This window comes from Adiantum capillus-veneris, chromosome 14 (assembly GCF_014529385.1).
Source record: "Adiantum capillus-veneris isolate H3 chromosome 14, ASM1452938v2, whole genome shotgun sequence".
Taxonomy (NCBI): Eukaryota; Viridiplantae; Streptophyta; class Polypodiopsida; order Polypodiales; family Pteridaceae; genus Adiantum; species Adiantum capillus-veneris.
In genome coordinates, this window is record NC_140944.1 from 96,482,811 (window position 1) to 96,510,496 (window position 27,686).

The window sequence follows — 27,686 nt, forward strand, 5'->3', positions numbered from 1 at the left end:
ATGGGAATGGCGGGTACGCGGCATGCAAGGAGGGGAAAAAGGGGACGGCCGACTGCAGATGGCAGCATGGGGGTGCAACAGAGAGGGCTGCCTCCTGCAGGATACACAAGAAGTTTTTGACAGATTCTCATAATAATTCTCACATTGTGACTTACCTCAACATCATGAGCTTTTGTGGGGGAGGCACTGCATACCTAGCTAGGTACGATTGGGGGTAGGGGACCGCCAACCTGGTGGTCCCCTACCCCCAAACATACCTAGCTAGGTATATGGTGCCTCTTGAGCAGAAGCTCATGATGTTATGCATTGTATGAAAAACATTGAAAAAGACTCCATTTTCCTACATGAGAAAATTTGTAAATCTTCTTGTGATAGGGGGAGTAGTAAAGTGGGAAGACAACATGCAGTGGAAGGGAGGGGCGGCCGAAATTAAAGGGGCTGCTCAAGAGGCTCTTTGAGAGGGGCCACCAGGGCATGCATTAGAGGGGGCAATGCTACTGTGGAGGAAAGGGGCTGCCAAGGGCGACCTGTGGAGGCCAAGGGGCTGGAGAGAGAGGGAAAGACCTCGTCCTGGACGTAAGCAAAGCGAGCTAGAGGCCGTGCTACTTTTATTTTGGCTTTTTTTAAGACACAAATAGAGAGAGCAATAGCGATATCGCTATTGCTCCTCTACTTTTTTTTTCCTTCTGTGCTTCACTAAGGGCTCGCTCGCCATCAACTACCCTTGCATGCATAGCTCTCTTGCCATCAACTGGCATCGCATCCCAAGTAATCTCTCTCTCTCTCTCTCTCTCTCTCTCTCTCTCTCTCTCTCTCTCTCTCTCTCTCTCTCTCTCTCTCTCTCTCTCTCTCTCTCTCTCTCTCTCTCTCTCTCTCTCTCTCTCTCGCTATTGCAGCCTTTTTTGGGGTTTTTTTAATACAATAATAGAGGATATCGCTATTGCTCCTCTAAGTTTTTTTCTTCTTCTGTGCCTCGCCAAAGCTAAGCTCGCCTCAACTTGGACCGATTCCCCTAGCTTCTCCAAGGTTAATTAGCTCGCCATCAAACGGGACTCAATCCCCTCTCATGCTCCGCTCACGGGCATCGCTTTGGGCCTTCCTAAGTAATCTCTCTCTCTCTCTCTCTCTCTCTCTCTCAACCTTTTTTCAGGGTTTTTTTAATACAATAATAGAGGGAGCAATAGCGATATCACTATTGCTCCTCTAAGTTTTTTTTTAATTCTGTGACTTGCCAAGGCTAAGATCGCCATCAACTCGGACCAAATCCCCTCGTTTCTCCAAGGGTAAGCTCTCCATCAACTGGGACTCCATCCCCTCACATGCTTCGCTCACAGGCATCGCTCAAAAGCCTCGCATGCATCGCTCACAGGCCATCCTAAGTAAGCTCTCTCTCTCTCTCTCTATCTCAAACTGGCAAGCGGTCAAGCAATTCCATCACTTTAATAAGAGATTGTATTGTAAATATCTACCAGAACCCTAAACCAGCAGCAAGTTGAAATGCATGGCATATTGATGTTGAAGCAGTAGATATGACAGGAACATTTTTAGGTAGCCTTTGGGAGTCCAAAATGAATGTTGCAGTACTTCTACTTGAAGCCGATTGCCTATAGGTTTGGGGAAACTACATCGAAGGCAATGAAGACGAGAATGTTGCTTCTTTGGATGATACCAAGCAAAATCAAGAAGTAAAAGTTATGTTATCTAGTTTCCCTTCATCTTGTTTTCACTTCCCTTGAAAATTGTCATTGAATTTATTGCCAACAAAAGTTTTGGCCTTTTGGGCAGTAGCGTTGGCAACAAAAAGAGGTGTACTAACATAAATATCATGTTGTAATGGATAAGGTGGTATCGACTCCTTGGATTTCACCACTTATCAAGCTAATTGTGTATCGTAACTTCTGAAATAGTGAATGCCAAATATTGATTTCACTCTATTGTGATGTTCCTGCTCTAAGAAGGAAGCAATGATGTTGGTTCACCAAAGTAGCAATTCATGTATACATTATAATGCAATATTAACGATGGTGGAATAGTAGGAGAAATATTTAGCTATGATGAGATTCCTTCTAGGATATTCTAGTGTACTGTTAAGATATGTTGATTGGAGTAGGAGAAACTAGAGCTTTACATTTAGTATTTTCTACTTTTTCTGTGGTACAAGGTAGGTTACCACCAGTGTCATTATGGACCCTGGGATCAAGTGTATCTTCAAAAACAAGCCTAGCACATTCCTGTAAAGCAAATAACAGAGTGTGCTGATCTAGATCTACGCCTTCTGCTGCTTGCATTTGCAACAAAGCTAGTGGGAAATCTAGTGTTTCTATGTCGTCGAGAACATGCATGGACATTAGCGAGCTTAGCAGATCAAAATGGGTACTATCTTGACCATACAACTATTGTCCTCTGTGCTACTCCATCTAGCCTTCATGGTGGTGTTGCGGTAGGTAAAACTACTTGCTTGCTTTGGAAAACTAGTGTGTGATAGAGTGTGTCCTCATTATGAGTCTTAAGTCCCACAGATGCGATGCTTGGAAATCATTGTATTCTGCAAAATTGGTACCTACAGATTGAATCAAAAGCCTGATTCGGACGTTATCTGTGATCACTAAAACGCCAATCATTGGCAATTCAAAACGGATGGCTGTCCTTGGCGAGGTATGCCGTGAGTTTTCAACAAGTTCACCTCCCTTGTATTTTCTTATCTAAATCTTGAGACATGCATTTAGAATGATGATATCTCTTTAGGGGACATGGAGAGAAGTCCAACGTTACATGAGAAGCTACTCTCTTTCTAAACAGAGAAGGGTAATGTCATATTACAAATGTATGTTGGTTGCGGTCTTCTTGCACATCCGGGGCTGCGAATGGGTCGACATGTACTATTGCTAGGTTGACAAGAGACAATGGAAGAATTGCAACATCTATGTAATGGTAAGTGTCTTTCTTCCTCGAGTAGTGTGAAAGACAAAATTATGTATCCCTCCTAATATGATGCTAAGTAAGGGGTGGATGCATGAATAGGTGGCCCGGTTTTAACCGGTTGAAAGTTTCTTTTGGAGGCTTAAAATTTAGGGGGTATGAAACTGGTGTTATGGGCAAGACTTGTTTGAATTAAATATTCGTGTGGAGAATACAAAATATTAAAAATCATGTGGAGGATTCAAAAACACGTGTGGAGCCCACGTCAGAACGAATGTTCAGTCGAATGTTTTCATGACTGTGACTTCTCTGTATCTTTGTGTCTTTCTCCTTCTGCGCCTTTCTCAGCTCTCTCTACAGTCCCCTGTGCATGCTGCTTATCCTTCGCTATGGGTAGCAACCTAAGAAAGAGCCCAAGGAATGCAGCCCGACAGGTCTCCCCCACAAAGACCCGACATTCTCCCACGAAGGTATGTCACCTCTCTCTGTCTCTCTCTGTGTTGTGTACAGCGGACATGTGTGTAGTAGAGTACTGAGGTGTGGATACATTGAGTAATGAGTATGGATTTATTCCTTTCAGAGACAGAAGTTACAGCCTCCTCCCAAAATCAAGTGCTTTGTTCAACCCAACGATGTGGAGGTGCCATTAAAGGCATTCTGCACGACAAAGGAGGATTTTCACAGGGAATATGGGTTAAGTTTTGAGGGGAAAGATGTTAGGAATTTTACAGATGCAGATGTGCCCATATCCGACTAGATGAAAGTTTTCACGTGTCTTCCAGTGAAGGAGAAAAAAGTGCCGATAGAAACAGCAAGGCCGGATCACTACAAGGCACTCTACCAGCTCTACAAGTAGGTGTACCAATTAAAACCACCAAACTATCTGCTGGGAGTCAAGTTTGTACGCGAATATGTTTATTTCGTATGCACAGGTCCGATAAAGTGGGCTGAGTTTGCATCTGAGGTGGTGAAGAATGTGACCAATGAAGGTCACTTAGATAGGAAAAGAGAACAATGGAAGTTAGAGACTTCCCAAGTATCCACAGGTACCCCAAGTGGTTGTGCCATCTTCTTAGTAAATACCCCATCCGGAAGTACACCAGTCGGAAGTGGACTTTTTGCGACCACTCAGTCTGCCTTTAGTGTTGAAGTATCCACTTCCTTGCAAGAACTTCTTGTTGAGGTTATAAAATCTCATGACAATGTATCAGCGGAGTGTCAGAAGGCTAAGGATTCAGTGGTCAAATCTGTTGCTGATGTGCACCGTTGCGAGGGTGCCCTTGACACCATCTGAATGCACTTCCCTAATGATGCCAATGTACCAACAGTCTTTCTTGACAGCCTCCAAGAAAAATTTGACCAAGCAAAAGCCACCCTATATGTATGCTTTTAACTCCATCTGATTGTAGTATAATACATGCAAAGTACCATACGCTATGATTTTTCATACCGGTAGGATTATATCATATTTGTTAAGGTAGATGACAATACCGGTAGGATGTTATCATACCGGTAGGATTATACCCTACCGATATGATTACATCCTACTGGTATGATTATATCCTACTGGTATGATTATATCCTACCGGTAGGATGTTATCTTACCGGTAGGATTTAGGAGATAATCGTACTAGTATGATAACATCCTACTGGTATGGTTACATCCGACCGCTATGGTTAGATTCAACCGGTATGATAAAATCCAACCGGTTTGATGTTATGCTTCCGGTATACTATTATCCTACCAGTATGATGTTACCGGATGTTATCCTACCGCTATGATGTTACCGAATGTTATCCTACCGGTATGATGTTATACTATCCAGTATAATAACATTATATTGGTGGGATAAGATCATACCAGCAGGATGTAATCATACCGGTGTGATAACATCATTATACTGATTTTCAAGCATTCATATCGATTTTATACCTGTTTGACATTGTTTGATAACAGAGGTCTCTTGCCTACAGGAAGAATTATCCAAATGTTTGGACCGTGAGGAAACCTTTGGTCTCTATGTCATGTTTGTGACAGGCATGATTAGTCAACCAATGCTACCTGAAACCATAATCTTGCCTTCACGAGTAACAGCTCCTGGACATAGTGTTGTTCTCATTGATGTGTGCAATGCTTGTGGTGTAAAAATTCATGATCACAATCGCTCAAGCCATGTTGTTCTATTTCCTTGTTCACATGCATACCATGCATTCTGCTATGCTCACTTGGCTGAGAAAGGAAAGTGCATGCTTAACACTAGGTTGGTAATGGGACACTTTTATGTCCTGTTAAGTGACCATTTTCCTTGAATTATGTCAAGAGTTTCAAAATGTATTTTGAGGTGCTATCTATGTAGAAAGTTGTCTCATGAGCTGAAAAAAACTTGTCATTTTTCTGGAATATCAATTCCATCTTTAACCTTGTCCTTGCACAACATTTCACAACCTAAACTGTGTGAAAAAACGGGTCCTGTTTTTGGCTTTTTTCAACTTTTTGCAACTATAACACTCTAGAATTCATGTTTGTGAGGTCTATAATTCTAGAGAACTATCTTTAGTAGTCCTCAACATGTCCTCATGCTTCTAGGAAGAAATTAATGTTAAAGTTGTAAGTTATGACCAAATTACAAAAATTGTCAAATGCTGTTTTTTAGCCAATTTTAGCTCTTCTATGGTTTTTTTGGTGGCTTTCATGATATCCAAATACACTTTTGATTTTCTATGTCGCATATTGTAGCATAAAGCTAATATTCCTTGAGTTTTGGGGCACCTAATACCCCATTTTTCATAGTAGGCAATGATGGTTGATTTTTTCAATTATAGAAGAAAACGAAACATTCTAGTATATCAAGTATAGCTTTTTCAATATTGTTAGTTTCTTGTGACAACTACATGCATTTTGTAGGTAGTAACCATATCTAGTCATAAGGATCAAATTTGGCTAGATATTGAATAGTTTCAATGGGATTCTACAACTCATAATGCTAAACCCAGTTTTTTCATGTTTGCTGTATTTAGCACTTCATCTTTGTCCCCAAGATTCCCCTTGGTAAGAGATGTATTATTCTTTTGACATGATCCATGGCTTCTTATGAGCCTAAAGGACAATAGGGAACTAAGAAAAGATGCATATATTATTTGTATTGAGCGTGGCTAGAGAAACTTTGATGATAGGTTTGTAGAATGGTAAAAATTCAACTTTTTGTACCTATTTATTTTGGAAAAACAAAAAATAGTGAGTGAGAAGCAATCATATGTTCTGATCACCAACCCATTGAAGTTAACTAGGGAATTTATCTCAAGTCCTACAAAAATCCCTAATCTTATTTTTATGCAACAAAACGTAAGAAATGACTGTTTTGATGAAAATGTACTAGTCCATCAACTTTGGAGGCTTGGTGTGACCAAAAGATGAGAAATTTTACAAGTTTCTTATTTTTTCCATGTGTACTAGGCCTTGAACTATAACCTCATGAAAGGATTTTACAAAATGAGTGGATCTACTATGGTTTTGGAGGTTTTTTTCAAAACCTTGAAAGGATACGTTTATGTCCTGTTAGGCTACAACCTAGTGTTAAGGATTGCCTCGGAGTTATTTCTGCAGAAGACCAATCCCTTCTAAAGAAGAAGCCAGTTGAACCATGCCCAAAAACAGGTGAGAAAATTGTTTCAATGGGTAATCAGGTGGTTGATTTTTGTCTTCTCTGATGTTTTTTCAGAGTCAATCTGCTTCAGAACTACTGTCGGTAAAGACACAGGGAGCGATGCAGTGTCGCCTGCATACAAGACACCTATGGAGGTATTGCTTGATGAAAATGTCCCTGGTAATGCTGAAAAACCTGTTTCAGAAACAACAGAAGAAGAACAAAACTTTGAGGTAAAGGAACAAAGTACGACTCGTGTTGAAGAGAAAACCCAGAATGAGGAAGACGATGTGTTGCTAGACAGTGACGTGCGGGTGACAAGATCAAAGACCCCTAGAAAACGAGGCCAACGTGGTGATGGGAGCAAAGCGAACCCCGAACCGCGACGGCCTCTAAAACACCAGGGACCGAATGGCACGCCTCGAGCCTGTCATGGTAAAGCAAATAGGGGGCACCACCTAGCTTCAACGGCTAGGACGCAAACAACACACCACCATAACAAAGTTTTCATCCAAGAGAGATGGATGCTTGGGAGTAATGATGAAGAGGAAAGGGAATGAGATCAAGTGAGAGAGAGAGAGAGAGAGAGAGGGAGTAGGTATAGCGGCTTAGTACTTAGGCATCACAAAAGGATGGCGAATCCGCACACCCTTCACACATACACAAGCTCACTCCAAAACACAAGACTAGGTGGCGATTCCGCACACCTCACATGGGCAAAACATTGCAAGAAAACATACTCACAAAACCTCAAGCTTTATTTAGAGAATTAGGCGATGAAATGGGGAGCATAGGGTAGGGGAATGAGAAGGGAGAGAGTGGTAGAGCACATGGCGGATAGGTGGGAGTTGATGGCGAAGACTCGCACGAGGATTATGGCCATCATCCTTCATTTAGTTGCCCTTCATCTTCCATAGCCAAGGGTGTAGAGGTCATGCTCAAGACAAGCATGGTGATTGCGGTGATGGTGATGGTGTGGGTGTGTGTGTGTGCACTAGGCACACACAGTGCATAGTGTACTCTTTGGTGATGGTGTGTGTGTGTTTAGTGTGATGGTGACCCCTCTTTATATAGGGGAGGAAGGGGGAGAAATTCTAGAATTTAGAAATGAAGAAATCATTATCTACATAGGCCATGTGACTGTGGGCCCCACTTGTCTGGCTGTGTGTATATGTGCCAGAACAGCAGTCTCATGAGAGAGAGACTAAGAGAAAGAGATGGGTTGATGAAAAAAAGTGAGAGGTGACATAGAGAATAAAGTAATTACAAGAGGGGAGAGAGGGGAGTGTGTTCAGAGGTGAATCTGTGTGCAGATGTGTGTGAACACAAGAAAAATCAGGTAACCACCGGGTGGGGATGGGTCTGTGGGCACTTTTTTCAGTAAAACTGAGTGTGTGTGAGTGTGGGGGAGGTTATTTAGCTACAAGACAAGAGACATGGCGCCCTTTAGAGAGAGAGGGGGGTATTTGGGTCATGGGATATGATAGGAGAGAGAAAGAGGGGGTGGGGTATACTATTTTGGAAGATAGGGTAAGTTGCATGTGAGTTGGTGCATTATTGGTGAGTTATAATGCATTATTGGTGAGAGGTGGGGTAGCTTGAGGGGAGAGAGAAAGGAGAAAGGACAAGGGGAAGAGAGAGGGGGTTGACCTTTTGAGTGGAGGAGAGGAAAAGGGACACACGGCGGGGCAACAGTGAAGAAAAAGGAGGCAAGGTGGGGATGGGCTGCCCCGTAGGCATGAGGTGGCCTATTTTACCTTTCTTATATATTTACATAATCATACTTTATTTTTTTCTTACTTTTTCCAATGCTTTTTATCACTCCCTCCCTAAGAGGGGGTTTTCATGGGGTGGGGACGAGAGAAGAGGGGTATGGGAGCTTGGCTTGTGAAAAGCCCCCATCATTAGCCCTCCCCTTTTGGCTAGAGGCATTAATGTCTCTAGCTCATCTGTTTGATCATTATCGTCGGAGGTGGCGGTTGATGGTGTGTCGTCATCTGGAATGTCAATAGGTGGAGCCTGGTCAAATCGAAGAAAATAAGGTTTAAGTCGCCAACCATTTATCCTGGTTTTATGAAGTTTTCCATCAGCCTCCATAAGCTGGTAGCTTCCATTGGCATACTTTTTCCTGACGATGAAAGGACCTTCCCATCGGAGTAGGAGTTTCTTATCCTTGCGCGTGTCGAAGCGATTGTCGTAGCGGAGCACCAACATTCCTTTCTTCAATTCTTTTTTCTGGAGATGCTCGTTAAAGCTAAGCCGTCTATGCTCTGCTTGTGCTGCATAATAATTTATTGCTTCTTCTCTGTCCAGCTGCAGTCTTTCCAAGTTGATGATGTGATCTCTCAAATGCATGTTGGGCTGTTGAAGCTGGCTTGCCATTACACTGAGACTTTGTAGTTGCACTTCAATGGGCAAGATTGCTTCCTTACCAAATACTAGATGATACGGTGTGAACTCCAAGGATGTACGAAATGAAGTTCTGTAGGCCCATAAAGCTGGTAGTAGATACTTATCCCAGTCTCCAGGATGATTGTTTACCTGCTTGGTAATAATTTTAGAAACCATTCCATTTACCTTTTCAACTAGGCCATTACATTGAGGGTAATATGGTGAAGAGTGCCTCCTTGTAATGCCCAGTTTCTGCATTAATTCTCCTACCAAGTCTGCTCTGAAACCTGGCCCTCTATCAGAGATGATATCTAAAGGTGTGCCAAACCTACAGCATATGTGCTCGTAGATAAATTTAGCTACCTCTACCGCTGTGATTCTAGTGGTGGCTGTAGCCTTTGCCCATCTAGTCATGTAGTCGACCCCCATGATAATGTAGAATTTTCCTGAGTTGGCCCTAGGTAATGGCCCAATGGCATCGATACCCCATTTTTCAAATGGGCCATATGAGAGAATAGGTGTCTATGGTTCAGGCATAAGTGACCTAGTGCCGGCCTTTTGACACAACTTACATGTTTTGCACCAGTGGTGTACATCACGGTTGACGCTAGGCCATATGAAGCCTGCCTGCAAGATTTTCCTACTTGTTATGTCTAGGGCAAAGTGACCACCACAAACCCCGTCGTGACAGCTAACAATTACTCCCATGATTTTCTGAGAGAGAGGGACCTTCCTGAGTATTTGGTCCTTACCCTTACAGTACAAACCGTCATTGATGAGTCGATACCTTGTGGCCTTCCGCGTCAGCCATTGCTTCTGTCCCTTTGTTAAATCTGATGGGCATTCCCCTGTTTCCAAAAAATGCATGATGTCAGGCAAGGCATCGCTTCCTTGAAATAGAGGGAGCTTTAGTTTTATTGCTCCAACCACCACTTCCTGTAGTCTTTCACTTGCTAGGGCATCTGCTTCTTGGTTTTGAGCCCTTGGGATATGGTGTATTTGAACTTCTTCAAACTTACCCAACAAGGTTTTTACACCGCTTAAGTGAGTCCTTAAACTAGGATTCTTGCATGTCCATGCTCCATTTACTTGCCTTACCAGAAGTAGAGCATCCCCAAATACATTAAGGCGTTGTACACCTTGCGAGACGCACCATTTTAGACCCTTGGTTAGTGTTGCATACTCAGCTTCATTGTTAGAATGTGAATCTAATAATTGGCCCAACGAAAATACCTTTGTCCCTTTGTCATCAAAGACCACTATGCCTGCAGCTGCTTTGTCGGACGCTCGCTTATAGGCTCCATCAAAGTAGAGAGAGTATGCTCCTTCTACCATCGGTGGTACTGGAGGTAATCGGACTTCTCCTTCCTTAGATTGCTTCTCATTCCTTTCAAAGACTTGGTAGGTCATGAGTCCCCCCAAACTTGCCTTTGTCGTGCTTTCTACCTGTACCGTGTAGTCAAACTCTTGCAGACGAACTAGCCATTTAGTAATTCTAGCAGACACATCCATGTGTTGTACAACATAGGGAAATATTTCATCCGTGGTTAGAATCACAAATTGCTTAGGCAGCAAATATGACCTAAACTTTGTAGTTGCAAATCTAAGAGCTAGGACTAAGTGTTCCACATGGGTGAAACCTTTCTCTCCTGCTGTCATCATTCGACTAGAGAAGTAGATTGGCCTCATGAAAGATGTCGTCGTATCCTTTTGGAGTAGCACAGCCCCCAATGAGTCATCACCAACACTTGAGGTGACATAGAATTTTTCATCCCACTTAGGTGGTGAGATAGTTGGCAGAGTGGCTAAGACCTCCTTTACCTTGTTGTAGTGATGTTCGCTTTCCTCGTCCCAAGTGAAAGTTGATCTTTGAGTGAGTTGTTGCAGTGGTAGAACAAGTTGTGATAGTAGATGTATGAATCTACTTAAGTACCTCACCTTCTGTAGAAAAGAGACCAGTTGACGTGCGGTCGTTGGTGAAGGTAGGGCTATGAGTGCGGACACCTTACCTAGGTCGGCGTTAATACCTTTTGCTGAAATTTCATGGCCTAGTAGAATGACTTTACTCTCCCCAATGTGGCATTTATCCACATTTAATTGCCCACCTAGGCTCTGCAACCTGGCCAAACCTTCAGTTGCCTTTTCTAAATGTGAAACACGGGAGCTATATATACAAAAATCATCAATGAGCACTCTTATGGATGTTCCAAAGAACGGTTGAAAAACATATGTGACATATCTTTGGAATGTGGCAGGTGCATTTGTGAGACCAAATGGCATAACCCTGTATGCAAAACAACCCCATGGCGTGATAAAAGTGGTTTTTAGCTGATCTTCCAAGGCTATGCGTATTTGAAAGTATCCATAATAATCATCACAGACGGTATAGCATTCAAAACCCGCTACTTCATTCAGAATTTCATCCAAGAAAGGGAGAGGAAAGTGGTCTCTCTTTGTAGCTGCATTTAGTGGTTTGTAGTCAACATAGACCCTCCACTTAACATTCTTTTTAGGCGTCACCACTACGGGTGACACCCATTCTGAGTTTTCTACAGGATAGATGAATCCCGCCTCGAGCAGTTTCCTTACCTCGGCCAAGAGTGCCTTTTCTTGTATGACCCCCAATCGTCGTAGCTTTTGCACAACTGGTTTTACCCCTTCCTTCAGCTTAATATGATGTTCCACCACTGTAATGCCTGTGATTCTTTCATAGTTGTCAATGAACAGGTTAGGAAATCCCATCAACATTTGCAAAAAACTATCTTTCTCCTCAAGTGTTAATTCCGTAGACAACATACCCTTCAACCTACTTCCTCCTAGGCCAGGTGATTTTCTCTCCTCTTCATTGGGTTTCCCTTTTGGTGATGGATCACCAGTTGTGCTTACCCTTTGTGGATCCTTCATAATGATACCCATCACATCAATGGAATTGTCACTTTCGTCGGTGGATGTGGTCTCCTCCTCAGAACTGGACAATTCGCTAGTGGTTTCATCTGCCGATGTTTCCAGATTCATTTGCTTCTCCTTGCCAATCCTCATGTCGTAGTAGATTGTCTCCCCTTTCTTACCGCGGTCATGCGTAGAAGGCCAGTACCCCAGTCCTGTTTTGCCTTCATGGCCATCAACCATGGCCTTCCCAAAATTAGTGGATAGCCCTCCCCCTTAGTAGGCATTACAAAAACATCTACCTCTACCTCAGTGTTGAAAGCTTTGATTTTCACGGCACTTACCACACCCACACACTTTACTTTTGCGTTGTTTGCCATCTTTGCCTTGCATGGAGAAGGCCTGTCAACCTCGAGCCCTAATTGAAGCATCATAGCTTCGTTCATTACACAGATTTGTGCACCTCCATCAATGTAGGTGTTTCCAACCCTCTTTCCTTTTATGTTTACGTCGACAATTGGAAGGATGTCATCCATGTTGCATCCCGAAATTGCTCCGGCTACCTTTGTTTTGGAGCGTCTTGTACTTACCATTTTAGACCATTGTCGCCTTACTTTTGGTGCAAGATGTAGCAGCTGTGGCCATGTAATCTTCGGTCCTTGCTCTGCCACATCCAATGTTAGATCATAGGGCTTAGAACTTTCCCCTAGCTGGAAGTCGGTGATGCCCAATTTCCGTCGTGGCCTGGATGGCCTCTTGCTAGTTTCTCCTCTCATGCTTCTCTCATCATCTGATTGTGTAGCTTTCTCCCTCCTAGCTCTTTTCACAGTCATGGCTTCAAGTGGTTCTAAAAAGGTTACCTTCTCCACTACTATGGCTTTTCCTTTCTCTTCTAGCCTTATGATGTTTACAGGGCGATCAGGTTGTGGGGTTGGTGGAAGAGGTGGGATGGATGCTTGTAGTGGTGTCTAGGGTGGACGTAGAATTTGTGTTGGTGGGTGTGTTGCTTGGGGTGGGGGTGTTCTTTCTGTAGGGGGTGACAATTGGTTCCTCCTACCTCCTCTATTATAGTTTTGTCGTGGTTTGGGACAGTAGTACATACCGTGACCATCTTCTCCGCAGTTGTAGCAATGATACTCCCTGTTTTGTCATCGTGCTCTTCCAGGGTCTTGATCTCTTTCTTGACTCCTCCCTTGTTGTATTAAGTGGACAGACAAATTCTGCAGTTGGTCAGTAATATGGGCCAACATATCTTGTTGGTCATCTCTTACCCCAAGAGCCGGTGGTGGTGGTGGAATGGTGGTTGTTGTAGTTGCTAGTCAACGCGATGTTCCTGATTCTGTTGACTCGGTTTCTTTGGATTTCATTCGCAGCTTCTTGTCTTTAAGGCGAGCAATCTCAACAGCTAACTCGTACGTAGCCGGGAATCTACCTTTCACCTTCTCCTTGAGAAGCGGCCATAAGCCATGCGTGAACCGATCTTTTTTTAGGAAATTGGGTGCATCTTCTCCCCTAGCCAGTGACTCAACCCACCGTTCCCACAAATCCACAAATTTGGACTCATAGGTGGCATATTCTAAAAGACCCTCCTGCTTCAAGTCTCTCAACTTGTCCCACAACTTTTCTGAAGTGGTACCTCCCCCAAAGCGCCTCTTAAAAGCGGTTTTTAAGGGTTCCAGTCATCCTTGGTTGCTTGTGGAAGTGCATTGTACCATGATCTAGCTTCTAGCTTCATGAGATGCTTAAAGATTCTAACCCGGGATTCATCCGTATCTTTGTTGCTCACTACACATGCTACTTCAAAGTCATCTAGGAAGTCTGTTACCAAATCCTCCCCTTCTTTCCTTTAAATGTTGGAAATGCTACACTTGCCATGATTACTGAGAGAGAGCTAGAAAGAGACACTGCTTAACTTGCAAAAAAAATTTCTTCTTTACAAGGAGGCGTGTATACCCTCTTATACTAGGACATAGATTAAAACTTCAAACGGTACATTGCCTTGTACCAAAGGTAATACAAATGGTTGATCTGATGCCAGAACCTCAAAAAATCGCTCCCCACCCAACATGGTGTCAATGACGTGCTGGTAGTGAGCCTTCAAATCCAGTATTACCTTGATTGAGCGTACACGTGTTGGTATGTGTGATTTGTCTTGAGGTAGGTTGTACTGATTCATGTGAAGCTTAGAGGTGCTTAGTCACTGTCCAAGCTTGTGGGAGAGGGTGGTTTTCTTTCCTGAAACAAACTCAGTAGATCCCTAGTTTCTCTAGTGAGAGTGTGAGCCAATGCTTCCGTTATCTGTGCTGCAGCATCAGGTGCGACTTGAAAACTGACTTTGATAATTACCTCGGTGACTTGAGTTACCCGATTCTCAAAGTAGAATAGTGCTGATCCTCTATTGTGTAGAGCTCCTTCCATTTTGTTGTTGTGGGTTGGTTGTAGGTTGCGGACATAGTTTTGACCTTCTCCTTCTTCTTCTTGGCACTTGGCCTATGTATATCCACTGGGTTTGGCGTGTTGGTTGACTCTCCCACTGCAAATCGATTACCGTTACGCCTGGCACTTGAGCATCGATGGAGATGCGGAGTTCGTCTAGTTGTGCTTGGAGCTCTTCTTCTTCTGTCGTCCAATTAGCAAATCCTGCTAGCCATTCATCCATTCACAATAGTTTAGGGGTTTCAGTCTTGTAAACAGAAGGGTTTCATGAAAAGATCCTCAGTGGGGGCACCAAATGACGGGAGCAAAGCGAACCCCGAACCCCGACGGCCTCTAAAACACCGGGGACCGAATGGCCCACCTCGAGCCTGTCATGGTAAAGCAAACAGGGGGCACCACCTAGCTTTAGCGGCTAGGACGCAAAAGACACACCACCATAACAAAGTTTTCATCCAAGAGAGATGGATGCTTGGGAGTAATGATGAAGAGTAAAGGGAATGAGATCAAGTGAGAGAGAGAGAGAGAGAGAGAGAGAGAGAGAGAGGGAGTAGGTATAGCGGCTTAGTACTTAGGCATCACAAAAGGATGGCGAATCCGCACACCCTTCACACATAGACACGCTCACTCCAAAACACAAGACTAGGTGGCGATTCCACACACCTCACATGGGCAAAACATTGCAAGAAATCATACTCACAAAACCTCAAGCTTTATTTAGAGAATTAGGCGATGAAATGGGGAGCATAGGGTAGGGGAATGAGAAGGGAGAGAGTGGTAGAGCACATGGCGGATAGGTGGGAGTTGATGGCGAAGACTCGCACGAGGATTATGGCCATCATCCTTCATTTAGTTGCCCTTCATCTTCCATAGCCAAGGGTGTAGAGGTCATGCTCAAGACAAGCATGGTGATTGCGGTGATGGTGATGGTGTGGGTGTGTGTGTGTGCACTAGGCACACACAGTGCATAGTGTACTCTTTGGTGATGGTGTGTGTGTGTTTAGTGTGATGGTGACCCCTCTTTATATAGGGGAGGAAGGGGGAGAAATTCTAGAATTTAGAAATGAAGAAATCATTATCTACATAGGCCATGTGACTGTGGGCCCCACTTGTCTGGCTGTGTGTATATGTGCCAGAACAGCAGTCTCATGAGAGAGAGACTAAGAGAGAGAGATGGGTTGATGAAAAAAAGTGAGAGGTGACATGGAGAATAAAGTAATTACAAGAGGGGAGTGTGTTCAGAGGTGAATCTGTGTGCAGATGTGTGTGAACACAAGAAAAATCAGGTAACCATCGGGTGGGGATGGGTCTGTGGGCACTTTTTTCAGTGAAACTGAGTGTGTGTGAGTGTGGGGGAGGTTATTTAGCTACAAGACAAGAGACATGGCGCCCTTTAGAGAGAGAGGGGGGTATTTGGGTCATGGGATATGATAGGAGAGAGAAAGAGGGGGTGGGGTATACTATTTTGGAAGATAGGGTAAGTTGCATGTGAGTTGGTGCATTATTGGTGAGTTATAATGCATTATTGGTGAGAGGTGGGGTAGCTTGAGGGGAGAGAGAAAGGAGAAAGGACAAGGGGAAGAGAGAGGGGGTTGACCTTTTGAGTGGAGGAGAGGAAAAGGGACACACGGCGGGGCAACAGTGAAGAAAAAGGAGGCAAGGTGGGGATGGGCTGCCCCGCAGGCATGAGGTGGCCTATTTTACCTTTCTTATATATTTACATAATCATACTTTATTTTTTTCTTACTTTTTCCAATGCTTTTTATCACTCCCTCCCTAAGAGGGGGTTTTCATGGGGTGGGGACGAGAGAAGAGGGGTATGGGAGCTTAGCTTGTGAAAATCCCCCATCAGTGGCAAGAGTATGTTTTTTCATTGATTATGGCTCTAATAAGTGATCTCTTGCTGCACAGCTTTCTAAAGCTGATGGTCCTGTAGATGTCAGGCTGGAGGGAAGTCCCGAGGAGACCCTTGCTCAGCATATAAGAAAGGAAAAAAGAAAAAAAATCCAGAAGACCGAAGATGAGAAGACTGAAATGGAGCAAAAAAGCAAGGAAGAGGAAGAGACCCAGGGGCAGCCAGAAGAGGAGATGGACATAGAAGACACTAAGGAGATGCAGAATACCGGCACAAACCTAGAGCCTGCAAAAGATTATAGTTTGCCCCCCTATGTTTCTTTTTATGTAACCACTTCTAAAATTAATATAACTTTCTTTCCCATTCGACGTCTCTTTCATCTTGTGCCTAATTTTTGAACATTGTTTGTTTTTATTGTATGATTTCAATCTATAGATATGTCCTAATTGCATATTTAAATTTGAGTCTTGTGTAATTTTGCATCTACAGATATGTTTTCAGTTGAATAATGGTGCCTTGCAGATGGTTCAGGGCTCACAAGCAGAATGGCAGAGCTGACATTCGTGCAATATGGAATTGCGTGTTGTCTCTTGCAGTGCTCGTGTTTCCTCTATGGTATAGACTAATTAAAAGAATCCCACTAATATGGCCAAGGCCACCACCTCCGTTGAGAGTCCAACGTAGGGTTCTCATTTTAGACCTGAATGCATTACTGCTCAAGAAATTTGATGGAAAATATGGTGAAGAATTGCCCCACTGGCCAGAAATGCAGTATGTTGTTGAAGGGGCTACATAGTTTTCGGTAAGGCCCGATGCAGAAGTGTTTCTGAATTTTCGTTTCAGATGGTTTGAAGTGTGGATATGGAGCTGCTGCGAGTTTGAGAAGCTTAAACGCACGCTAGCGACAGTGTTGCTTGACCACCACAAAAGATTCAATAGAGTGGTAAGTCAGGCGCAGTGCACAAGGGCCCCTTTTAAATTGGGCGCGATAGATAAACTGGTGTTCCACAAGAATCTCGAAAATTTTCCTGACCTACCACCTGAAACACTTATCTTTGATGATTCTGGATATAAGCTAATGTTTAATCCATTGGGTTCATTTCTTGTTTTTCCCAAGCTAGAAAAGCAGTCTAAAGAAGTGCGTGCCTGTTTTCTATCAACCACTGTCATAAACTGGCTGGCACACTGGTTGTACTCTAAGGACAGAATTGAGTATACAAAGAGTACTATAATTTGTGCAGACAAACAACCTAACGACACCTATGTGCGTCGTTTTTATTGGAAATGGCGGATTGACTTTTTCAAGAAGAAAGGAACAGATTTTTTATATAAAAAGAAAGCTTCATAAAGTCTGTGAAGTGGGCGACTTTTGTCGATGTATTTTTTTGTCGATGGATGTAAATGGAGAATTACTCATCCAAAAGGCTCAATCAATGTAACAGAATTCATGTATAATACATTTACAAGCAAGTTGCACGGAAATAAGTTGTATTCTATATTTGAAGTATATTGCAAATAAAAGGAGAGAGTGAAAGAGAGTGTCTGATAACGGTATTATACTGGGAATGACTGGTATGATACTGAGAAGAGAGAGAGAGAGAGAGAGAGAGAGAGAGAGAGAGAGAGAGAGAGAGAGAGAGAGAGAGAGAGAGAGAGAGAGAAATAGAGAGAGAGTCGGATACAAAGAAGTGACATGTATGATACTGGTATGATTCTTTCAAGTGACTATTATGATACAGGTATGATACTGAGAAGTGACCGGTATGATATTGAGAAGTGACACGAGAGAGAGAGAGAGAGAGAGAGAGAGAGAGAGAGAGAGAGAGAGAGAGAGAGAGAGAGAGAGAGAGAGAGAGAGAGAGAGAGAGTCTGAGTCTTATACTGAGAAGTGACCGGTATGATACCGGTATGATACTGTGAAGTGACTAATATGATACCGGTATGATACGAAGGAGTGACCGGTATGATACTTAGCAGTGATGACAGAGAGAGGGAGAGGGACTAGAATAATACCGAAATGATACTGTGGAGTGATTGGTATGATACTGAGACGTTACACACACACACACACAAAGAGAGAGAGAGAGAGAGAGAGGGACTGGTATGATACCGGTATGATACTGAGGAGTTACTGGTATGATACCGGTATGATACTGAGAAGTGACTGGTATGATACTGAGAATTGACAAAGAGAGGATACTGAGAAATGAGAAAGAGAGAGAGAGAGAGAGAGAGAGAGAGAGAGAGAGAGAGAGAGAGAGACAGAGGAAATTTTATAATACCGGTATCATACCAGTCACTCCTCAGTATCATAACGGTATGATACTGAGAAATGACTTGTATGATGTTTAGAAATGAGAGAGAGAGAGAGAGAGAGAGAGAGAGAGAGAGAGAGAGGGAATGTATGATATGGGTATGATACTGGGAAATGATTGGTATGATACTGGGAATTAACTGGTATGATACCGGTATGATACTGAGAAATGACTGGTATGATACAAAAATGATACTGAGAAGTGACAAAGAGAGAGAGAGAGAGAGAGAGAGAGAGAGAGAGAGAGAGAGAGAGAGAGGGAGGGAGAGGGAGACAGTTCACTTTACAGTAATAGGTAGATATACACAAAATTATGCATTATGCATTTCTTAAGATGGTTACAGCTCAAAAGGCATACTATTGTAGATAGACTCACTGACATCAAGTGATATTGTATATAGTTTTGAGTTGTTGGGATGGGGTATCATGGGGATTTTGATTGCCCGAACAAGATGTGAATATATGAACACCTCTGGCTTTTTGTCCAAAAGCTCGTAGGTCTGCTCATTTATCATACGATAGTAAAACCCTTTGATAGCATAGGTTTTGTCGCCCAATGATATTGCCCCAGTCATCTTCAGCATTTAAATGAAACTCTTGAATAGATGTAGTGCATTTCACTATATAGAAATCCACTTTTTCTTCATTGTCATTTGGTGCGGGAACATCAAAATTATCACCAACAATAAGAGCTTGACTGAGGGTGTCATAGTGTCCTTCATATGCTGCATCCTCATTTATTTCGTCCTCATCGTTATCCCCTTCTTCTGTAGGCTCCAAAATAAGGTATGTCCAGAAAGGAACGTGTGACTTGCTCACACATCTCCTCCACTTTTCCTGTTTACATGCACTACAGAAACAAGACAGTGAACGTGTTCTCAAAGCAGTTGTATCATGCTCTGAATATGCAGAAACAGAGTGCATTGAGCGGGTATTTTTTACAGCCTTCACATCCCAATTTTTTTCTCTTTCGACATCTCCCAATTCAATCACCCAAAAAATCATGCTTACATAACAGGCCTGGGATGCATAGGTGGCTGTAGCACCATTTGACAAGGTCCGTCTCAATAATGCCACAATATCTGTAGCAAAATCTATCTTTGGGCAGTTTTGCTGCAATTGGTATTGAGTTAAAGACCTTTTTATCACTGCTCCCGCACCGTCGTGTTCTCCCTTACTATGTCCGCATCCAAAAAAGTTCCAAGACATTTTCCATCCCATTAAAACACTGTATCTGCAATTTATTCAATGGATAGAAGAAGATTAATATACTCTTGGCACGATAAAATTACCAAAAAAAACACGTATTATAATATTACTGATGTTAGACAAGCATTTTATTAAAACTTTAATGCCACTATTATAGGCCTCAATATTAAAACCACCTTCAGATAATGTTTGTTAGAACATGGTATACCTGGCAAGGAAATAGAATGGTCTTCTTGCTTTGAATTGTGAAGCTGCTCCATCAGACCATACCCAATGACGTTTTACGTTTAGACCAAATTGCTTTAGCCATTCCGCATGTTTCAGAAAACAGTGTTGAACAAAATGTGTGTCATGTTGCTTGTCATCTGAAATGAAGAAGTGAATTGTCTTGTGGATGTCACCTACATAATATAAAAATCAGAAATTATTGAAGGCTTAATACAAAATAAATAATATTGATCTAGGGTGATGTCGTTACCTGTAATTCGGAAATATGTTATGTGCACAAAAATAGTTACTTGATTTGAATACCAGTGTAACAGGACTTGATTTTGAGGTGTTTTAGTGATAAATTTTGTTTTTCTAGGAAGTTTTGGTCGTTTTAAAGTTAGTCCACTGTGTAGAAGGATGTGTGGATTGTTTTCGTCCAATAAATGTTTTTGATCCGGAAGGCACTTGCTAGGGCATTTTTGAAGTGTTAACGTGGGATTTTTAAAAAGTGATGTATGAAGCGATTGAATCCTGCGTTATAAGGAACAACTTTGGTTCGTTGAGTCTTTAGAGATTTTGATGTTTTGATGTTCGTTGAGGGCCAAAGATTAAGAAAAAAATGAAATTTACTGTTTTTGCATCGTTTTTGTAGAAAATGCTGTTTTGCAGGTTGATTTTCAGCAAATCAGAGCAGGCTATGGAAATCTTCCATCACATAGCCATCGAAGAGCGCACCGAGGGCAACAAGATTGTGTGAGACGGACTTGGGCTGTTTTCGCTCCGTTTGGGAGTTATGTTCAGTTGAAGACAGCTGAAAAAAAAAGTATTAAAAGTCTAACCTTTACGGATCGCTTCGCGATCTCGTTTTTCACAGGTATACTTGGCGCGCAAGTCGAGTCGACCGAACGCCAAAAATAGAAAAGCGGCTATTTTGAGAGGTCGCATGCTTTTGGAGGAAAAATCAGAATAGAAGGACGGGTGGTGCGTTTTGGGGATCATTCAGCGATCTCTCTTCTGCGAGTGCGAGTGCGAGTGAGACGCTGCATGCAAGCAAATTGAAGCTCGGGGGTGGTCGGGAGGTTGGAGCTCCGTACAACGGAGTGCGCCCATATATTTTGCTCCTCTGTTGTATCAAACACTATCAATACAAAGATTTCTTCCTCTGTTTTTGCTGTGTATCTCTATTATTTCGTTCCCGTGACAACCAGTGCATGGACTGAATCTCATTTCGTTCTTTGAAACTATAATTTTCAGCAAAGTCAACAACTGACACAACAACATCTTCTGGAAAGCTTTGTATACATTCCTTATATTGTTCTGCTTGCCATCTATACACAAAATTATGCATTATGTATTTCTTAAGATGGTCTTTGAGCATGACTGAGAGATCCTGGCATGATATTTCCTTATGCGACAAGACTTTCCTTTTCTTCTTCAGACAGTCACGTGCAGTTCCTACTTCTAGGTCCTCAAAAATCTTCACCACAATATTTTTAGCAATAAATGCAGCCTCTGCAACACAAAAGTCTAACTTATCCGGGCCACACCTTTTACATTGACCACTCAAGCAGGCAAGGGCATGGAAGGTGGACGTATCTAATTTAGGACACAATATAGAATCCAATAAGGCTGTTACACTCTTGATAAGGTTTTTTGGTGCCTTGCATCCACCATTGTATTTGCATATGTTGCATTGACAATGGCAAGCTTTTCCATGCAGACCGAATACAGAACTTCGCATGTGATTTATGGCATCCTTTAGGAAGGACATTTGAACATGTGAAATGCAGCAGAAAGTATATCGGTCTCTCAATTTCCGCACAAAATATGGCTTCATGTACTCAAACACCCGCTGCCTTATTACAATTTCAGGGTATTGTTCTTTGAAGTTGAGAATGAGAAAGAGCTCCACCTACAATGAAAGACATATATGGTTAAAGAACATTGAAGAAAACTGCAGGTTTTGAGAAAAACTGTTACATTACTATAAACCAGTATTTTTATTTCAAACCACTATGTTTTTTCACTTAATTGGTTAGGTAAACCAATATATATGAACACATGTCCTTGGTACGTACCAATGGTATATAAGTGTCAACCAGTGCAAATGTTCTTACTGCTGATGTAAACCAATCTTTTCATTTATAACCGGTATGTTATTTACCTAACCAGTACAAGTGAGCACTGAACCACGATGTATACCACTGATAAATAAGTGTTAAAAAGAATGAACACATGCCCTTGGTGTTGAGCTTATATGTGAATCTACTCAATATATGGCTTCTCTATATATGGCACCCAGGTCCCCTCTATATATACATCATCTCATGTGTGTATTCTACACACTTTGGGGTTCTACTTCTGTGCTCTCTCCTTCTCTCTCAACATGGTATCAGAGCAGTACGTTTATGTTTTCGATTTTTCTCCTGATCAAAATCGATTTTGCAAAAACTACCCGCGTAAGGGATCGGAATCAACGTGGTCTACAACTTTGCAGAAGGAAGTTTCTTCAAATTCTGCACCGATTTTGAGTTATCGTTCACGGACTGCGTAGATACCTGAAAAACAGCTTCCGCGTTTTGTTTTTGATTTTTCTGCTAATTGAAAACGATTTTGTAGAAACTACCCGCCAAAGGGTTTGGAATCGATGTGGTCTACAACTTTGCAGAAGGAAGTTTCTTCAAATTCTGCACCGATTTTGAGTTATCGTTCACGGACTGCGTACATACCTGAAAAACAACTTCCGCATTTTGTTTTTGATTTTTCTGCTAATTGAAAACGATTTTGCAGAAACTACCCGCTAGAGAGACTGGAATCGATGTGGTCTACAACTTTGCAGAAGGAAGGTTTTTCAAATTCTGCACCGATTTTGAGTTATCGCTCGCGGACTGCGTACATACCTAAAAAGCAACTTCCGCTTTTTGTTTTTGATTTTTCTGCTAATTGGAAATGATTTTGCAGAAACTACTTGCTCGAGAGACTGGAATCGATGTGGTCTACAACTTTGCAGAAGGAAGTGTTTTCAAATTCTGCACCGATTTTGAGTTATCGTTCGCGGACTGCGTACATACCTGAAAAGCAACTTTCGCTTTTTGTTTTTGATTCTTTTTGCTAATTGAAAACAATTTTGCAGAAACTACCCGTGTGAGAGACCGGAATCGATGTGTTCTACAACTTTGCAGAAGGAAGTGTTTTCAAATTCTGCACCGATTTTGAGTTATCGTTCGCGGACTGCGTACATACATAAAAAGCAATTTCCGTTTTTTGTTTTTTATTTTTCTGCTTATTGAAAACGATTTTGCAGAAACTACCCATGTGAGAGACCGGAATCGATGTGTTCTACAACTTTGCAGAAGAAACTACCCGCTATGGGAGACCGGAATCGATGTGGTCTATAACTTTGTAGAAGGAAGTTTCTCTAAATTCTGCACCGATTTTGGGTTATCGTCTCGGACTGCGAATATGTTTGAAAATCAAAATTTTACTTTTTGCTTTTGATTTTTCTCATAATTGAAAACTTCTCAATTATATTTTTCTTCATCAATCATATATTTGTTACTGACGTAACTTTGCTGCAAAAGCCAGTTACACATCGTTCCGATTCAGTCGAGCCGTTGATGATCGTCCAAATTCTATCGAGCTACTGTTGGTACATGATCTTTTGTTATATGATATACTCGTTCATTGATTCTCGTATAATTATTCTTTTAGAGATATAGTTTACGTCGTTTTATTGATAATTTCTCATTGATACCATAGTGATTTTGATGGTACCATGATGATGTTTTGTTAATACTTTGGTCATGGTAATTTTCGTTGATACCATGATGATATGTCATTGATACCATGGTTATTCTCGGTGGTGCCATGGTGATATTTCATTGATACCATGGTTATTATCGGTGATGCCATGATGATGGTTCGTTGATACCATGGTTATTCTCGGTGATACCATGATGTTGGTTCGTTGATACCATGGTTATTCTCGGTGATGCCATGATGATGTTTCGTTGATACCATGGTTATTCTCGATGATGCCATAATGTTGTTTCGTTGATACAATGATTATTCTCGGTGATATCATGATGCTTTTCGTTGATACCATGGTCATTTATTCATTTTTATTGATATAATGATGATATTATATTAATACTTTGATGGTATTCATTGATCACTACATTGATAAATGTTGTTTTATGTAGTATATACACATATCATTTGTATCACGTAATCACACATTTTGTACTTTTACGTTTATACTTTATGTACCATATGTTGTCGTGCGTATATATGTCGTCAAAAGAGTGGCGTCGCGAACCATCTCTTATGGCATTGTGAACGTAGTTATTTCATTAACGATGCTAATAATTTTCATGACATGTTCTTTTTGGAGTCTATGATCTATGTAGGATTGATCAAAGAATTGATTTTATGAAGACAAACTTGGTGACAATAAAAGATTTATGAAGATATGTTTGGTGATGCCATATTGATGACAACATGAAAGCATGTTTGGTGATGCGATATTGATGACAAGCTACACAGCAGATTCGCGGAGACACTTTTGATTACAAGCTAATCGATAGCTTTTATACCTCTTTATTGAACCTTTGTATTCATTATTGTATTTGATAGGATAGGAGTAATGTAACTCCTCATAAAACATTCATTGTAAAAGGAGTGATGTAGCTCCTCGTAAACATTTGTATATTTAATGATTTTTATAATATAACGGTGGGTGTATATAGAGCTGTGGGTTTTTCCCTTGATCCCCCAAGGGTTTTTTCATCCACAGTTAGGGACCCTTATTTGAGCGGGGGTGTTGAGCTTATATGTGAAGCTACTCAATATATGGCTTCTCTATATATGGCACCCACGTCCCCTCTATATATACATCATCTCATGTGTGTATTCTACACACTTTGGGGTTCTACTTCTGTGCTCTCTCCTTCTCTCTCAACACTTGGTACGTACCAGTGGTATATAAGTGTCAACCAGTTCAAATGTTCTTACTGCTGATGTAAACCAGTTTTTTCATTTAAAATCGGTATGTTATTTACCTAACCAGTACATGTGAGCACTTACCCATGATGCGTACCAGTGAAAAATAAGGATTAAAAAAATGAACACATGTCCTTGGTACGTACCAGTGGTATATAAGTGTCAACCAGTTCAAATGTTTTGACTGCAGATGTAAACCAGTCTTTTCATTTAAAACTGGTATGTTATTTACCTAACTAGCTAGTACATGTGAGCACTTAAACACGATGTATACCAATGAGAAATAAGTGTTAAAGAAAATGAACACATGTCATTGGTACGTACCACTGGTATATAAGTGTCAACCAGTGCAAATGTTCTTACTGTTGATGTAACCCAGTCTTTTCATTTAAAACCGGTATGTTATTTACCTAACCAGTACATGTGAACACTTACCCATGATGTGTACCAATGAAAAATAAGGGTTAGAAAAATGAACACATGTCCTTGGTACGTTCCAGTGGTATATAAGTGTCAACCAGTGCAAATGTTCTTACTGTTGATGTAAACCAGTCTTTTTATTTAAAACCGGTATGTTATTTACCTAACCAGTACAAGTGAGCACTTAACCACGATGTATACCAGTGAGAAATTAGTGTTAAAAGAAATTAACACATGTCCTTGGTACATACCAGTGGTATATAAGTGTCAACTTGTTCAAATATTCTTACTGCTGATGTAAACCAGTCTTTTCATTTAAAACCGCTATGTTATTTACTAACCAATATATGTAATCACTTAACCACGATGTATACCAGTGAGAAAAATGTGTTAAAAAAATGAACACATCTCCTTGGTACGTACCAGTGGTATATAAGTGTCATCCAGTTCAAATGTTCTGACTGCTAATGTAAACCAGTTTTCATTTAAAACCGGTATGTTATTTACCTAACCAGTACATGTGAGGACTTAATCACGATGTTTACCAGTGAGAAATAAGTGTACAACAAAATTTACTGGATATGTAAACCAGTATTTTCCTTTCAAACAGATATGTTTATACCTATCTGACATGACAAACAGTACATGTGAACACTTGACGAGTACATGTGAACACTTAACCACTATGTATACCAGTGAGAAATAGGTGTTAAAAGATTTTTTGATTATGTAAACCAATTTTTTACCTAACCAGTTTATACATATCATACGCGTGTGAAAGTATGCGTCTGCAAACGTATGTTTCAACAAACATACGCCTATGATAAAAACTATGTTTCCAGTTATATTCTCCTTCACATCCAATATTTATTTACTCTTAGTCTAGGACCAAATACAGATTCCCCTTATTTCCATTTATAACTTCCTTCATATCCGATTTCATATCTACTCTTATCAACCCATTTATAGAGAATAGAGGTCATGAATGCAAATATTAGAAAAAAAAAATGGATACAGTGAAGCAAGTTATTACCTGAGATTGTTCAAGAAGATGCACAGGATGTTTGACATATGAATTTCTTCCAATACGCTTTCTGCACACATCCTTCTTATTGGGTGAAACACGAGTGTTAGACATCCAAAAAGAGAAGATCAACTCTTTCTCATCAGGTGTTATGAAGCCACGATCCATGGGTTGTCGAGCACACAAAGAGATTGGCAAATTGCCATCACCTGTTGCCCTCAATCGATTCTTTGCAGCTATGAAGTTTCTCTTGTGCAAATTTAGCAACTTAGATGCAGCTGAAACATTCACTTTTGAGGTAGATGTACATTCAACATTCATAAGCATTGTGGTGATGAACCTTTTAAGAAAGAGCTCTTGTCTACTCTTGGGCAATTTGATTGCATCTATTGAGCGTGATGCAACATCGAGGGCCTTTGTACGCCGTTTGAAGAGCATAACAAGGTCATTGCAAAGTCTTTGACGCTTTGCATCATCAGCACCATTTTGATCATTATCTTCCTCACGTGCACACTTCCATCTTGCCATGCCAAAAGAAAACTCATAGTGTTCGAACTTAACGGTGTCCTGTTGAAACGGTGGCAGTGGGAAAGTGCTCCTTCCCACGCTATAAATATTCTTGATGTAGGGCGAATGGGTGTGTCATTGTGACCAGGGATATTGCTATTGTTGAGGGTGATGTTTGAGCTATTCGATGTAGGGGTTTGGAGCTCAATGGAAGAGAAAAATCTCACCCCAATTATCGATTTAATTAAGAGTAAATACAAAGAGGCTGGGTATGATAAGACATTTTTCAAGTTTTGCCTGCATCAAGGACACTCTGAAGAGAGCCACTGCAAAGACAAGCATCCATTTGGTGTTTGTGAAGAACTTTAGATCTGAATTGGTAGCCTCATACATCAAGGACCCTCTGGACACCATTCTAGTAGATGACAGTCCTGAGAAGGCAATTGAAAACCCACCACATATGCTTGTCACAATAAGTAGTTACGATGGAGCGAGCAACAACAACATGCTCCTCATGAATTTACTCCCATATCTAGAAGGTCTTCATGCATATCTTGGGTACGGTTAGCATCGGATTATATCAAGAACACGCCTTTCAAACAGGATACACAATGTGTATCATAGTATTCACTTAATAGGTGATTGGTTTCAAATACTGTCTTCTACAACTTCTCAGTAAAATTTTAATACTAATGTAGTTTTTGCTAAGAGCGTTGTCCCTAACCAAAATTTCATTGTAGTTTCTACAATGCATGGTGGGGAAGTTGAGATCACAACGGAGGCGATACATGGTCTTGGAGGAGATGTGATCATGGCACATTCTAAAATGTGATGAGGGAACCAAGATAATTGTGTACACAACAATGTTTAGCT

The 27,686-nt window shown here is 41.3% G+C and overlaps 1 protein-coding gene across 1 annotated transcript; it reads left to right on the plus strand.

Annotated features, from left to right (window-relative positions):
• On the plus strand, window positions 1-27,645 carry LOC147442794 (uncharacterized). The gene is made up of 6 exons (XM_086529709.1): window positions 1-86; window positions 448-576; window positions 702-768; window positions 983-1,093; window positions 1,349-1,379; window positions 27,554-27,645. Exons 1-6 carry the CDS (start codon window positions 1-3, stop codon window positions 27,643-27,645), a joined length of 516 nt encoding a protein of 171 aa, XP_086385835.1.
• The last annotated feature ends 41 nt before the right edge of the window (window positions 27,646-27,686 follow it).